Genomic DNA, 16,005 nt, shown 5'->3' with positions numbered 1-16,005 from the left:
CTTGGCAATTTTATCGCCGATTGATAATCGAGAATATATCGAGAAAGATAAACCGTGAAACTAGGGTAAAGGTAAAGGCAGAAACGGAGACTTCCGTGTTCCGTGAGTCGGAATGATGAGCAGCCAGTGACACGTTCGTCGTCGTCGACGAACAGTGGAGAACTCTAACTCGTGCAATTTGACAGGCAACTTTTTCGTCGCGAGTACATAAATATTTCGCAAGTTTCTCGTATGTAAAAAGCCACTTTATGAAGAGATAAACATCACTTCGGAATGGCTTCGAAGTTCGAAGTCGCTGTCAGTGGTATATGTCGGTATTTGCTCAGACAAGGGGAAGCGACGAGAGCACGCGACGTAAAAACGTCAACATCGAAAACTTTCGTTCAACGATATCCAAAACACGCTTGCGAGTTCTTCTTTTTTTTTTAAGAAATATAAACGGCAGTTTTAATAATCCGTGACGGTTAAATACATCCTCTTAAAAAAGAGTAAATTTTAAGAATTAATTATCGTTGAAGAATCGTGGTATTCTGAATTTAAAAAGCTTGGAGAAATGTAATTTCGATAAGTGGTAAAACCGTATCCTCTTGGAAATTGGATTTTCCTGAAACCACAAAATGCGTTTGATTCAAAATGCAAAAGGTTTGAAGTGAAATCCATCTGAGAAATTGCAATCGATGCGACCCACATACATACGAAGTTTGCTTCCTTTCCGTTGCGGAAAGGAAAAAAATTAGCCAATTTTCGATGAGCATTTTCGAATCAAAAAGTGAGTGAATTATATAATAATCTGATTGAAGATGGAATCGATAAAAATAATTTTTCTTAATTTGAGCATTGGAAATCGGGGAAACGAACGGAGTCAGAAATATAAGCAAATGTTGACCGTGCAATAATAATAGCCTTATTTGCCGAAATGAATTTCGGTGTTACATCCAAACACAATTTTGCTGGAAAAACGGTGGAATCGGAAATTGCATTACCGACAGTGCAAACTAACGTTTAATTGCGTCGACTGTCATTGTATGCCCAGGTAAACTGTAGCTATTCAACGCATTTATACTGCGCTGCAATCGGAAATCAATAAGCAAACAGAAACATTGTTTTCGGATCGATTTCCGCTTACAGATAGGTCGTGCGGTTTCGTATGCTCATCAATTAAATGAAACGTTATCGCACGAATTTGACGAAGGTATCGCGATCGGTAAAATTAAAAAAGTGTTTCAAATATCTCGAAATGTCACTTTGTTGTTCTTTAAAAAAATTCAATTTTAATCGCGTAGAAAATTACACGGAACAATCGGTGGCATCCCGATTTAAAGATAAAATTTATAGAGATGCACACACACTGTTACGTGGAATTTTCAAATTATTTGGCCCACTGCATACCACGCGTTAATAAATCACCGCGATTAAGCCTCATTACCGATGCTAAAAGTGCAAAACAAACGATATGCTTTTCCTAGGTACGTGGTAAAAATTATTACTATAATTTCACTAGCTGAATATATATTCATCGTTGTGTGTCTCGTTACAAATGGGATTCGATCAGGCAACGATGGAGGAAGAATCACGAATCAGAGATCTTGGAAAGCATCGATTCGAAGCGATGAGAAAGGAAAAAGGACAGGAATGCGAGAAAAGGAGCGGAGGCGTTGTTGGGAGGGTATATAATAATCGATAAAGCAACCTGAGGCTACACACGTCCTTTCTTCCCTTCTTTTTCTTTTTGTTTCTTCTTCTTTCTCCTTTCCTTCTGGGCAATAAATTTTAGCTTCGTATAATCGAGGCTATTAAAAAAGTTAATAGGAAAAGTTTGGACGGTGGAAGAATTCCACCGCCGGGAACGGAATTGATTCGATTCGGGAAACAGAACAGGGAAACACGTCGAGCTACTTTGTGCGAAGTTTAGACTTGATTGCGACCTGTCTCCAATAACAACTTAGAATTTGGCAACGAGTCAATAAAAATTCAGCCCCGGGTCTGAACAATGGACTCTTTGCTACGTCAATCGAGTAAACCGAATTTCCATTCCCAAAGTTAGAGTTGACCCGTCGGTTAGTTAAACCCTGGCCGAGCTAGGGTTCGCAATCAAAAGTATAGTACCGAAAGTTTACCGCACCCCTCCTCCCCTCTCCCCCCGTTTATCTCGCCGAGGAATATTTTATTCGCCCGGGATTTTCACCATTTTCACCATAATTGTCCCGTGAAAGATGGGACAATTCAAAAAGTCCGGATGACGACGCGCTCGTATACGCTGTCAGAGGAGAGAAATGGCGTGGAAGGAAGAAGAGCGGTACCGTGTCGAGAGAAGTTAAAGGGGGGAGGGAAGGGAGGGAAAGGGAAGAAAGCAGGCAAGAAAACAAGATCACGGCGAGGGATGCCCTCGCTGCAAAGGATTTCGACTGCGTACACGAGGTTTTAAACTTTTTCGCGGTACAAAAAGTTGCTCCGTTAACTTCCTAAGAACTTCATCCTTCATGAATAGTTTCGCGAGCATGAATCCCTAATGCGCCGGCCTTTCATCCGTTCCGCGGTTCATCGAGGTAAGTGAAAAAAAAAAAAAAAAAAAGAAGAAAGAAACAAGAAGAGGAAGAAAAAAAAAGGGAAGAAAAATGAATTGACGTAATATTAATAGGAATACTCTGCTCGAAGTTCCAAGAAGCGGATAATAGAGCTCGCTTCATTCATATTTATGATACCGATAATTCAACGTCAAAATTACGTCAAAATTTAGACGATAGACGATGCGGCGCTCGAGATGACCTGATTAGCAATGCATATTACACGGCGATAGATAAACGAAACAAGGGAGCAGGCCGAGTTGAATAGTTCAACCTCGACGAAACCTCGGTTAAAATAGTAAGTTTTTTCGAAGAAAAGCAAATCAAACTTTTGAAACAGCGGAGATCGAGGATTGGAAACAAACTTCCCCTCCTTTTTCACGAGATTAATCTTAGCAAAGAGGACATTAAAAAGAGGAATAATTCTGGAATAATCGATATAATCCCTTACTTTCTTTCTTTCCTCTTTTTTTTTTCTTTTTTTTTTCCTTTTTTTCGACGATGTTTAAAAGATGGGTCCGTGAAAGAGGGTAGGAAAAATGAAAAACCACAAAGGGGAGGGGGAAGGGGGATAAGGGGAGGGGGAGGGAAAAAACGGATGAAAAGAGAGTTATCATCGACAAAGGATGGGAAGAGGGCAAGCATAGGCTCGCGATTCGGTTCGACTTGACGGAACTGAAAACTCAACTCGACTCGGCTCGGCTGAGCTCTCTAGCTGGCTCCAGCTATTGATCGGGGGCCGACCGGGGTCAGAGTAGCAGTGGACTACATCGGTACACCTACGAGTGGCAGGGTGCTCCACGTGTTGGTATGTGCACTCGTGCACACCAGGAGCGAGCTTGCACACGGACGGACAGCATCTATCCTCTCTCTAACCACCGACGCTACGTACGAGCAGCCACCAACGGCGTTGCGACGTCGCTATTTACTTTCCAGTTGCCTACTGAAATGCCGTGTAAATGTATATCCAGTTGGTGCTGCTAGCAGGAAACTGTATGCTCTTTTGTTGGAATTCGACCGAGACATTACTTTTTCTAACCTGCTTTCCTTTCTTTCTTTTTTTTTCTTTTCTTTTCTTTTCTTCTCTTTTCTTCTTTTTTTTTTCACTCGCGTGCCCGTTTCCACTCGAATTTTTCTACGCTCGTGTACGGTCTTTTCACTCTCTCTCTCTATTTCTCTCTTTCTCTCTGTTTCTCCCCTTAATCGAGAGAAGTTGAAGTAGCGGACAGAACGTTTTTTTTATGGAATTTCCAGTTAAAAAATAATCGTTTTCAAACTCACCTCGTTGGTGTTCCATCGGTGCCTCTGAGTTGGAAAATGTTCAGCTCGTGGCAAGGTCTCCAAATTCTCCGGAAGTTTTATCGGATCTCCATCTAAACGGGGAGGAAAGAAAAAAAAGAATTCGATGAAAATCTGCTCTCGACCAATTCGAACGTTTTTCTTTCTTTCTTTTTCTTTTTTTTTCTCTCTTTTTCGAAACGCGTAAAATATACGAGTTTTTCGAAAAATTCAAGGAAATTTAATATCCTAATGGTCGAATCAATTATATCATTCAATTCGATTAACTCTTTCTCAATCGTTAATCCGATTATCGTGCGAGTTACTAATAATTTGCGCTCACATATATTCACTTCGACAAAAGCTTAGATGTTTGCATAACACATCATTAATCGTGTTTATATGCAACGGATCGAAGTATGCTATCGATCGTAACACAACTCGTGTACGAGAGAAAGAAAACAGTGGTGTTAAAAGTAATGCACTTTTCACGTGCATAATATTACTTTCCCGGGAATATGAACGCATAATTTACTGTATAAGAGAGAAAGAAAGAAAGAAAGAAGAAAAAAAAAAAGTAGGGCCAAGAAAACAATTTTCCTCTTTTTTCATGTTCAAAGGAACGATAAAAAAAAACTTAAACATGAATTCAATCCGATGATTTAACTGTCAGAATCACGTGATACATTTTTACAATTATGTACCATTGGTTAATAATTCTGTAATTCGTGTAAAGAAAAAAAAAAAAAAAAAAAAGAAATATTATCACGATTCCTTGAAAATAATCGCGAAGAATTCGTGGTTTCCTCGTTAAAATGCTAAATGTGTACTTTATTACTAATAAATTACGCGTATTGACGTTTCAAGATATTAAGGAAACGGTTGTTCGTCGAATGAAATATTTCGGTTTGCCACCACGGAACAGTTATTATCGATACCGATAATAAAACTCTATTTTCTCTGACAATTTATTGCCGATACCTTCTGCCCAACGTGCGCATTTTTACGCAATCGTACAAAAATTTCATCCAAATCGAAGATGAAAAATATTTCGAAGCGGAAACTCGAAAGAAATAGGATCATCACCAACCAAGGGATGATGAATCAATGGAGATCAATAAGACATCGAAATAAACCGTCAAATCGAAGGATAGAGGGAAGAGTAATACGAAAAAAATCGGTGGACGCGTGGGACGAAAGATAAAGGACTCACTTGGTGCGAGTGGCGTCGGGTAGGTCGCATGATAGACGACACGCTGTGGATTCGAATGATTGTAGCCCGCCATTTCCGTGGCGCTCGTCAGAGCGACCGCTTCTTGGATCTTACCGATCGTGGCCGATCGTCATCGTCCCTGAACGTACGCGTAGCGCGACCGTTTCTGTGCCCTCGCAGACATCCCCAGGCTCCTCGTGAATTTGGACGAGTGTGCGGCTGATATGGCGACTCGACAATGGTCGGTGCTCGCGGTGATTCTAGACCGTGACAAGCTACGACGGCACTCTTTTTGTCAGGAGAGCTTGCTGCCGGGTTCTAGGATGGAAACACGACTCGCTTGACGTTGCCCTCTGCGTGAGGCTCGTGCACGTGGGTGGTGATTCCCCTTAGAACGGCAGGACATATCCCCCAAAGAATCGTGTACGCGAGCCAGGTTGTTCGTTCGAATTATTCTACCCTCGTTTCAAAAGTCAATCGAATTTATTTCCGCGCCCGCTTCTCCCCTAAAGGAATCAAGAGTCACAGCAGACAGATAAACGATTCACGATCAAACGTTGAAGACGACCCTCCCTCTCTCGATGCGACGTCGTGTAATGGACAACACACGTGGAGATAGAAACTGTCCCGACACCGTGATAAAGATCGAACCTCTTCTTCTTCTTCTTCTTCTTCTTCTTCTCGATCTATATAATATTATATACTCTCTCTTCCGTACTCTTCCTCTTCTTCGTTTTTCAAATACTTGTTCGCGTTAGTACAAAAAACTGGAGCCCCATTTTATTCTCGTAGATTAATTCAACGAACAATTTTCTCGACGACAATCTTCTCTTCGTTTTCTTCTCTTCTCCCGTCTTCGTCTACCTCTATCTCTTAGTGTTCTCTGTACCTCTTCGACCTTGGTTCTCTTTCTTTCTCAGTCTCAGTCCTTTCTCGAATCTCTCTTTCTCTCTCTCTCTCTCTTTCTCTTCCTGACACACACACACACACACGCACGCACGCAAGCGCTCTCTCTCTCTCTCTCTCTCTCTCTCGCTCTCTCTCACAAGCACACACTCTCTTTCTCTCGTTCTTTCTTCAACTCTTCCCTTTTATTAATTTTCTTTCTTGTTGTGCGTTCCAGGAGCTCTTATTCTTCTTATATCCTAAGTTACAACACTGAACCTGTCCCTGGAGGGACAAAATAATGTAAGGGTCACACAGTACAGAGAGAACTTAAAAAGAGATTCGCCCACAGCTGACGCGTTTTACGATCGCCTTTAACCACGTTCGATCCTTTGCCTTCTCGTTCGTCTCTCTTCTTCCGCTCTTCCTTCCTTCCTTCCTTCCTTCCTTCCTTCCTTCCTTTCTTCTCTATCTTTCTCTCTTTCTCGCACGCGCGCCTTTCTCTTGCCGACACCACCGATAGCCTCCCCCTTTCTCTCTCTCTCTCTCTCTTTCTCTCTAGGCCACTCTCTTTCCCTCGCTTTATCCTCACACGTATCCTCGTTTCCGTCGCGTTATAGGCTTCGTAACGATTCGCTTAGGGACTGGAAATAGTATTAACTTTGTCGCTTGCGTTCCTTTTGTTCTTTTTTGTTTGTTCGCTTTTTCTTTTTTTTACAGAGGTCTAAGAGTTTCCTTTATTCTTTTTTTTTTTTATTTAGAGTAGATAAAGAGACTTTAGGAGACGTGTGTATTACTTCGTGTTATTTAGTGTTATTTACAAATATGTATGTTTTTGTTTTGTTAATAAAATAGGTTCAAATTAGTCTTTGGCCCCGCGTGTCTGCTCCCGAGCGGCGGGAGCCGCAGAGTGAGCCAACCCGCGACTCTCGACCTCCGTCCATCGCCCCTCTTCTCGTCCTTCCATCCTCCACCATCGTCCCCTACCCCTTTCCCATTCCGCCATTTCATAGTCTCCAACCCCCACCAACGAGGCCAGCCGACTACCCCAGCCACAGCCCCTGTCTACCGAATCCCTCCACCCTCCACCCTCCTCTTGCTCCTTTCCACTACTTCGATATCCGAACCCCACCACCTCGCTTTAGCTACCACCACCCCTCCTTGCACTCGAGCCCCCACCCCTCTCCTCCTGCCCCCGTGAACCAGCATCCGTTCCCTTCTACGTGCTTCCACTCGGCAAGGTGTGGGTGCACACCGAGCCAATTCCGCGGAGAACTCGCCGATGCTACCCTCTGGAAAACTCCGGTGGAGTTGTAAATTAAGGATTACCGAGAATGCAAATTAATGCCTAAGCGTACATTTCTCTACCCTCTACTCTCTCTCTACCCTTCCATTCCGACGCAGGATCATCCTGCACGCTGGAAATACGCTCGAGTGTTGCTCCGTGTCGGGCCACGATAATCGATTGTTATCCGTCCTTCTGCGGCATTTAGAACGGCATGCGGGATAATTTGAACGAATCTCTTTCGTGTTCTTTTTTTTTTTTAAAAATGCTGATTTTTTTTCCTTTCTTTTTCTCCTTCTTCTTCCTCGCCGGATTTATAAGGCTTTACCACCTTTCACCCCCTCGAGAACCCTCGAGAACCGCTCGGTGCAAAGTATCCGGGAATAAGAAAAGAAAAAAAGAAGAGGAGGAATACGCGGTTGGAGAAACAACTTCCCTTTCTTTTTTTCTTCGTTTTCTTCTTCCTCCTCCTCCTCCTTTTTCACTTCTTCTCTCCGCCCTTTCCTTCTTTTTTAATTAGCCGAGCTAATTTAACTGGGACAAGCGAGAAAACGTTCTCTCGAATTTGGCGATAAATCGGCTTTGCGCTGTGAGCATAGAAAAAGAAGAAGTGGAGGGGCAGAAGGAAAAGGGAACGAAGAAAGGAAAGGGATAAGAAAAAAAGAAAGGAGAGAAAAGGGATAATCCACGTTTCCTTCTCTTCCAGGAAATTTGCAGCGCGGTCTGCGAGAAATAGGGTAGGACAGAAGGGGCAGGACTTTAAAAATGCAAAATTGCAGTGATTCAGCATTTATCGAACACCTGACATCCTATCTACTGCCAACGGGGAAGTTTCCACGAGCTGCCATCAATATTTGCGCTCAGGCGTAGGTATTTCCAATCGAGGGCGAGAGAAAAAAAAAGAAAAAAGGAATATTTCGAATCAAACAAATGTTACCAGTTAACAAATCGACGTGAGAATAAAAAAAAGAGAGAGAGAGAGAGAGAGTGACAGAGGAAGAGAAATATAAAAGAGAGCAGGAAAGTACGAATTCTCAAGAGAGAAAGAAAAAAGAATCGAGGAGAAAAATGTTGAACAGATTCTCCCGTTTGGGGACTCTCGTACAGGCACAACCTCCGATCCTCGTCCTCCCCTTCCAATCCTCTAAACCATATTCCACTCACAACCTATGAGTCGTCGTCGTTGTCGTCGTCGTAGGTTATAACCGGCTGCCTTCGCGCCTACACACGTATTTTCCACACGTAGAACGAAACAGCCCCCGTACCTTTGCAGACTTGCAAGCTAGGCTGTACAGAGCTATAAGCAGGGCATGACACAGCATACATCGGATTCTCGCAGAAAGTTCGCGTCGAATTTTAATGGAGGTGCTGCCATCTCCTAGTGACCCTTGCAACTGGACTTTCTATAGATATCGATGAAAGGAAGGGAGGAAGAGAGAGAGAGAGAGAGAGAGAGAGAGAGAGAGAGAGAGAGGAAAAAAACGGAAAGGAGGGAAAAAGAAAAAGAGAGAGACGAGGGATGGGGGTTGAAATCACTCGGGCGTCGAGCCCGAGTTCCCCTTTTCTCTCCTCCCCCCTATCGCGAATCTGATTAATGGATGGATTCATGGGCATGTATTTATATGGATTTAAGCGGCGCTTTCGCGCACACATTCAACGCACGCAGCACGGGGAAGCGTACGTGTGAATTCGCGTGTATAACCCGTTAGATCTGAATTAGGCTTTGGGAAAACGTGTGCGGTCTGTTTACACGGACGTGTGCGGAGCATGTGCGCACCAGAGTGGAGCACCAGAGGGGTGGCACTTGCACACCGGGGTCGTACATTTTCTCGCATAAACTCGTAATTTATCCACGAACTCGTAATTGAGCGGATCTCGTAACTAGGTGCACGCCGACGAAATGAAATAAGCCTGGGATACTCTCTGGAACAACTTCATCCTCGGCCACCTAACCTCCCCTCCTCGTCGTGTTTGATTTATAGCTGTTGTTTATACGTACGAAAATTATTTTTTATCCATCTCCCACGAAGATACGATAAAATTTACTTCTCTCCCTATTGAATATTATTATATACCGTTGGATACAATATTTGCAAGAAGTGGATCAACTCGTGTATTGCTCTTCGTATCCGCATTGCGAGACTTCTTTTTTTCATATTTCTTCCTTTTCCGTTCTTTTTTTCTTTTCCTCTTCTTTCTTTCTCCACCCCTCATGAAACAATCCGGCATTTACACGCGCTCGAAACGCGTTCGGTCCACGCTTGTATCCACGCGCGAGGGAAGAATAACAGGAGAATAGAGGAGATCAAAGGAAATAGAAAATGGTGAGTTATTTTTAGACGAGCACGGGCCAAAAGTGGAACACTTTAAGGTGCACGAGCTCTACGGCCAGCGTATGGTCAGGGATGATCGGTATTGTTTCCCAGAGCTGGACCGCCAACTAATTTTTGGTATCGCGCCGAGTTTACTCCGTACGTTCCATAATTTCTGACCAACCATCGAAATGGAACGTTACGTTATAGCTGAATTCATTTACGACAGATTTATCGTTTTGGCCAATAGAAGAACGGGAAATTGCCACGGGTTTTCAGATTGCATTTCGACGTTTCCGATAGGAAGGGGAGCTTCTTCTCTTTACGTGCATACATATACAGGCAAAACGATCAACGGTTATAAATCATAGCGCGAGCCACGTATTGAGTAGAAAAATAATTAAATCGCGCTACACGAGTACACGCGGAGGAGGTAACATTTTTGAGGATCGATATGTTGCACGAATTTTAAATTGCACGTCATTTAGGTCAGCACGCGAAGCTGAAAGGGCTAATAACCCAAAGGTCTTCTCGTGTGTTAAATGCGATATAAATAGAGCTGTCGCTCGCTCATCCCCCGTCGCCGTGTCTAACGACCTTAAAGAATGAAAAAGTAATTTGAATTAAAAGGGTGTACACCAGCCTTGTAAATTTTTTTTCGCAAATGGGAGAGTGATTAAATTCTCGATGAATTTAATTGAAAAGATTTTTAGAGAGAGATAAAGAGAGAGACTACAATTTTGTAATTGATTCAAAACGATGTTGAAAAGGGGGTGGGACGAGAAGAAAAGAAAAATATTGTTTACCGAAGAATAGAAGAGAGAGAGGGGGGGAGAAGGAAATGTAAGATCAAGGTGATGACCAAGAAAAATAAAGAGAGATACAAGGGAAGATGGAAAGAAAGAGAAAGGGGATTCGCCCTCGTAGAATTCGCGACGCAAACGGGGCAAGCGCGAGACGATCAATTACGTAACCCGATAAAAGTAGGTCACGTGTCAAAGTGCGGAGCCATCCCCAAGGTGTCCAACTTTTTGGTATAAGCTCGTAAATTACCAGTCAGCTAGCTGCTGCTACCCCCACGGCTTTAAATAGAACGTTGGCAGAGGTTCCTGTCCAACTATCTATCCCTTTCCCCTCTCCGTTTCTTTCCCTCCTTCTCCCTCGGCCAATCCTTCAATCCTTTGCTTTCTCTTTTCCGCTCTTATTCAAACCCTCTCCCTTCCCTCCTTATGCTTCCTCCTAGCTCTCTCTCTCTCTCTCGTTCCTTTATCACCTAAGTGTTCGTTTCGTGGAACACGGGGCAAAGTTAGCAGGACACGTAAGTCGCCGGTCGTTAGTCGTCAACGACGATAGCTCGTCGAGTTACCAAGAGAGGAAAACAAGAGAAACGAGAGGGAGACTGAGAGGAAGAGAGTCTTCGGCAAGATGTCGAACAGAGTCGAAAGTGGAAGTGGAAGAAAGAGAGGAGAGAAGATGGGGAAGGAGAAAAGAAAATTCCTGTGTACCTATACCAGTGCGGATCAAACAGAGACAGATAGAAGATAGAGACCGTCTCTTTATGTGTGGAAGTATTCCCAAGCGATGAAAAAGGAAGAGCGACAGAGAGAGAGAGAGAGAGCACGACGGCAGGAAAGCTAAGACAATCAATAAGATCGCCGGGTCCGAAGGAGCTCGTGCTCGGATTCGTCGAGTTGCTTCGGTACTTCTTGCCAGGGACCAGAGAAGCTCGCGTTTAACGACTAAGTCCGTGGCCTATCGTCGTTGAACGCAACGTACCGAATTAGGATAGGGCCTAGAGAGAAATGGATGAAGAGAAGGAACGAAGAATGGCGGAAGAAAGGAGAGAGAGAAAAGTAAAGATAAACGGAAGAGGAGGAGGAGCGGGGAATTAGGAAGGATAAGGGAGGTTTTTATAGAAGAAGAAACAAATAGGAAGGAAGGCGAGGACAGGGAGAAGAAGGAAGTTGATATCTCGTGGGGTCGATACCTATCACCTACCTACCTACCTATCTACCCCTAGTCACCGGGAATCGGATAGCCGAGGATAGAGAGGGACAGACTAGGAAAGACTCGTTGGTGTGCGCGCGTGTCTGTGCGAGCAGCCAACCAGCGACGCGCCTTGTACAGGGGATGCATTCCGACGTTTGCACGAGGATAGTAATTTCTGAATACCAACCACTAAATTCCGACGATCAGTCGTCGTCTAGCGGCGGAGAAATTACGATTCGAGATCCCCGCGATTGGCCGGCCGGCTCGACCTTCAGAAACAGAAACGGGATCCCTGGGAGGGATCGATAAAGGGGGAAAGGAAACAGTGGAAAGACCTTTCGCTCGAGGGTAGAAAAATTGTTAAGCTGTTCTGTCCTTCTACCTACCTACGCAGATGAGGGAGAATGGATGGAGGATGGATGACGGGATCGCCGCTCTGGCGGATATTACCGGAACTACGAATTATCCCCCATCGGGGCTTACCCGCCAGGGCGCAGTTCTTTCGGGAGTGTTTCGATCGAGGGTTGCGAGCTCGAGTCCTACACCCGTTCAAGCCGGGCTGTGACACCAGTCGATAAGGAAGACAGCCCGTTTAACAATGGTTTCCGGGAAGGAAGTATAATTCCTCGTAACAGGTATAGTTGTTGCTATAGGAGAAAAACGATTCGTGTTAGAGAGAACTGGCGAATCGATGGATTTATTACGACGTTTCAAATTTATTCTATTCCACTCCATCTCCCTTATTATTCCCTCCTTTGCTCTAATTTTTTATTTATATACACCACGATAAGTTGGCGATACGAAACGAACACAACAGAATGAAAATGAAAGATTCTACTTACAACATACTTATCATAGATGGGAAACTTTCCCTCGGCGAAGAAAGAAAGAATTTTTCAAGGAAACTTATGCCTCTTCTTAACGATCAAGTCTAAAAATTATAAACTACGAGCCTTCCTTCCATGTCGTGGAAAGTTGATGTCGATATCGATTCCCGTGCTACCGTTCCCTATTTATTTCTCATTTATCTCGTTCCCTTTCCGCGTCGGAGGCCCCTTTTGTTCTATATATTGGATATATCCGAGAAAAAGAAATACGCGACAGGCGGTGGTATATAGGCGACGTTGAAACGTTTCAAAAACGCATCAGATCGTGAAATTCCAGCGAGTTCCAGAAGAGGGTGGTTTCAAGATCGAAACGGTCGCCCTACTTTCGGTAAAAGCATTATACGGACCTACATGCGTGGATTCGAAGCAAAACATTTTTTTTTCTTCTCAACCCCTGCGCTTCCCACCGCGCCGTACGTACAACTAGAAAAATGAAAAATAGGCGCATGCACGTACATTTCCACGATCCCGATCTATTCTTCGTGCTGCGAAAAGAAAAAATAAAAAATAAAAAGAACGTTTCGATTTTTATCACCTTCGCACAATTCTCGCAATATATCTTTGCAAGTAGGAAACTTAACTTCCTGTTTATAGTTATCGTTCGCCGCTAATCACCTCTCTGACTCATGCACCAATACACGCACACACTCGTAAAACGTTTCGAGACGAATTGAACGCGGATACGTGTATTTCTGTCACGCCATGTATATATTCCGACGACTTGTGTGTGTAACTAGGGCTGTGCACGTGCATATATTCAATTCTGGAAACATGGGACAAGCGAGTCACTTCGGAGAGCGATAAAGAGGGAGGAGGAGAGGCCTTTGACGACGAAAGAATGGAACACGTGACGTCGAAGTTAAGGATGAAAAGGGGAGGAGGAGGAGGGAGAGAAAGAGAGAGTGAAGAAAAATTATACGACCGTGATAGCGCGCGCGCGCCTCTCGTAAGCCGGATAAAAAAAAAGTTTCAAGGAGGTCTCGGAAATGGATCTCTTTTTTTTTTTTCTCAAAAGTTTAACTAGATTCCTGCTTCAAGTAACTCAACCTTGACGTTAAAAAAAAAAAAAAAAAAAAGCCAAAGAGAAACGATCCCCTTTGGCTTAAACTCCAACGTTTTTTAACGCGACCGAACGGAAAGATGAGAGAAATATAACTTTGAAAAACGTTAATTAAATAACAATTTAACTGTTTCCACGGAGGATCAGAAGATTTTTCAGAATCGATGAATATATACGCGTACAATTAATTTAAGGGAGGAAGAACGTACGAACGGTTAATACATTTATCTCCTTTCCCTTCGTCGTCGTGTTAAAAATTCATTAATACAAAGTTAAAGTAATTGTTTCCCCTGTCATAGAAGTTAATATAAACTATGTATAATTCATGCGGGCTTAAACAGTTTTGATTCCAAACGAAATTCGATCGATCAACTTCGTTTAAAATTTAAATAAGGGGAGACTTAAAGGGAAAGAATTAAAGAGCTCGCCTCCATTCCGTGAAATTCGATGGTGTTTTATGGTTCCAGAATTCCGAATAATTCTCGCATATAACTCGAGATTCGTCGAAATAATAAAATGATTCCTCGAAAAAAGAAAATATATATTTACACGTGTTACTCCTCCTTCGCGATGTTCGATTTTACGAGTCAAACGTAATACTTGTATCATTTCGTTCCGTGCCTCCAAAACGTATCAAACTTTTCTTTTGTCTTATCTCTTTAATTAATCTAACCAATACGTACACAACGGAATCGCATCGTCACGAGATCGCCAATTTGCCAGAAACTTTTATTAAAATGGTTTATCGTGTTGCCACGTTGGAAATATTCTTTTTTAAACCGAACAACGTTTCCTAACGACAAAGAGAAAAAGATCGTGAACAATCAGTGAAAGGATAATAGAACAAAAAATTATATTTCATACATATATATATCTACGTACCTTCGTTTATCGAACTTGATATAATAAAAGAAATAGAAATACTCTGTATCCTATTTCTTCGGAAATCAACGCACTTTCCCCGAATATATTTCCACATTGATCGACTATAACCGAAATCACGATCGCATCGTATCGTTCCTTTTTAAAGGGATCAACAACGAATAAAACGATTCAACGAGGATCGTTTCCAATCGTTCGCAAACAGGGACATAAAGCTATAACTTCATAAACGTTTCCATCGATTGGAGACCTGACGATCGTCGAGTCGAGTTGGAGAGAGTCGTTTCCTTTCAACGAATAAACAGCAAGGTAAATTATTGGCACGGAAAGAAGTACGTCCGACACGGGGATAGATAAATAATTCACGGGAAGATCGGTAAAGAAGATCTGTTCTGTCAAAGGTAAAAAGGGAGTAATGGCGGAAGTACTTACCGGAGATGGGATCCGCGCCATCGAGCTTCCTGTCTAAGGGAACGTTCTCGTGTGCGGCTTCCTTGCTCGTCCTTGGACGACATCCAGGATTCGATTCACCGATCCCATCTTGGCTCTTGTGATCGTTTCTAAGATGATCGTTTCTCTCGTTCGACTTGGAGACTCCGCCACCAACCACAACCTTCGTCGACGTTTTGCTACCGATTGCCCCCGGGTTCCCCTTCAGGTTGCCGTTAATATTGATGTTGTTACCGTTCGCGGATGAATGATTGTCAGCCTGGTGAAAAATGTTGGATGTCTTCTATGGAACCTTGTCGTTACATCGCGAGAACTTTTCTATTCATCACAATAAAACATTTACAAACCAACATGTACTCGACAAAAACAAAAAAAAAAAACGAAATCCTGCTAATTTCTACTGCAACTAAAACTGGAGGAGGAGAGAAAAGGAAAAAAAGAAAAAGAAGAAGAAGAAGAAAAAGAAGAAGAAGAAGATGAGCGTGTTTTCTTCTCGAAGAGAAAAATATCCGATGCAAGGGGTCGTCAACCGGTTGTTATATCCGATAGGAATATTCGAGTTGATCTCGTTCCAAACGAAATTAATCTACTCACCGTGGTAGTCATGCAGGTCGAGGAGGACGAGCGTACGACCACGATACGATTCTGATTGTGATCGTTGGAGGCAATGGTGGACACGGCGGCGTGATTGGCCAGCCCATGGGTCTCGTGAGCGTTGTTGGATCCAGCATTGGAATTGGTGTTACCGGTAGTGACGTTACTACCGAGGGAAGTCTGCCTGATCACCAGAACGCTGCCAGCCGGCTCCAACACGACAACTTGCCTCATCCTCGCCCTCACCCTCTCTCTCTTTTAAGTCTTTCTTGCTCGTTACCACAGACGACGACGAAGAAGGAGGAGAACGTGCACAGGTTGCACGAGAGCTTCCTTGAAAACGATCCTCCTTCCTCGGCTGATCCAAGTATCCGACGGGAAATGCGTTCTCCAGCCTTCTCCACCCCTTGGTTCTTAAAGCTCCAGCGCGATTGCTGTCACCTGCTCCTCCTGTACACACGTACACCAAGATACCCGATATTAAAGCTGTCGTCTTAAAGGATGATCCTACTTTCATCCTATTCCGTGTCAAGGCTTTCTCTCTCTCTCTCCCTCTCTCACGAACGTGTCATCCGAAGCGTGTACCAGCGTGGCTTCTTTCGAAAG

The 16,005-nt window shown here is 43.4% G+C and overlaps 1 protein-coding gene across 9 annotated transcripts in view; it reads right to left on the bottom strand.

Annotated features, from left to right (window-relative positions):
- LOC724592 (calmodulin-binding transcription activator 2) overlaps positions 1-16,005 on the bottom strand; it is a 40,847-nt gene that overhangs the window by 16,137 nt on the left and 8,705 nt on the right. For 7 of the 9 annotated variants that reach the window (XM_026444834.1, XM_026444839.1, XM_026444838.1 and 4 more), the window contains 3 exons: positions 15,400-15,849; positions 14,788-15,064; positions 3,846-3,937 (listed from right to left, as the gene is read on the bottom strand). In XM_026444834.1, the coding sequence (XP_026300619.1) occupies positions 3,846-3,937; positions 14,788-15,064; positions 15,400-15,633 (603 nt within the window). In that variant the 5' untranslated portion in view covers positions 15,634-15,849. Of the gene's footprint in view, positions 1-3,845; positions 3,938-5,055; positions 6,883-14,787; positions 15,124-15,399; positions 15,850-16,005 lie in introns of those variants that run through there. The other 2 variants (XM_026444842.1, XM_026444841.1) reach the window with 2 other exon arrangements.

The sequence above is a fragment of the Apis mellifera genome, linkage group LG13, assembly GCF_003254395.2.
Source record: "Apis mellifera strain DH4 linkage group LG13, Amel_HAv3.1, whole genome shotgun sequence".
NCBI lineage: Eukaryota > Metazoa > Arthropoda > Insecta > Hymenoptera > Apidae > Apis > Apis mellifera.
Note: the sequence above shows the minus strand (reverse complement) of the source record. Positions and strands in the feature narration are given on the sequence as shown.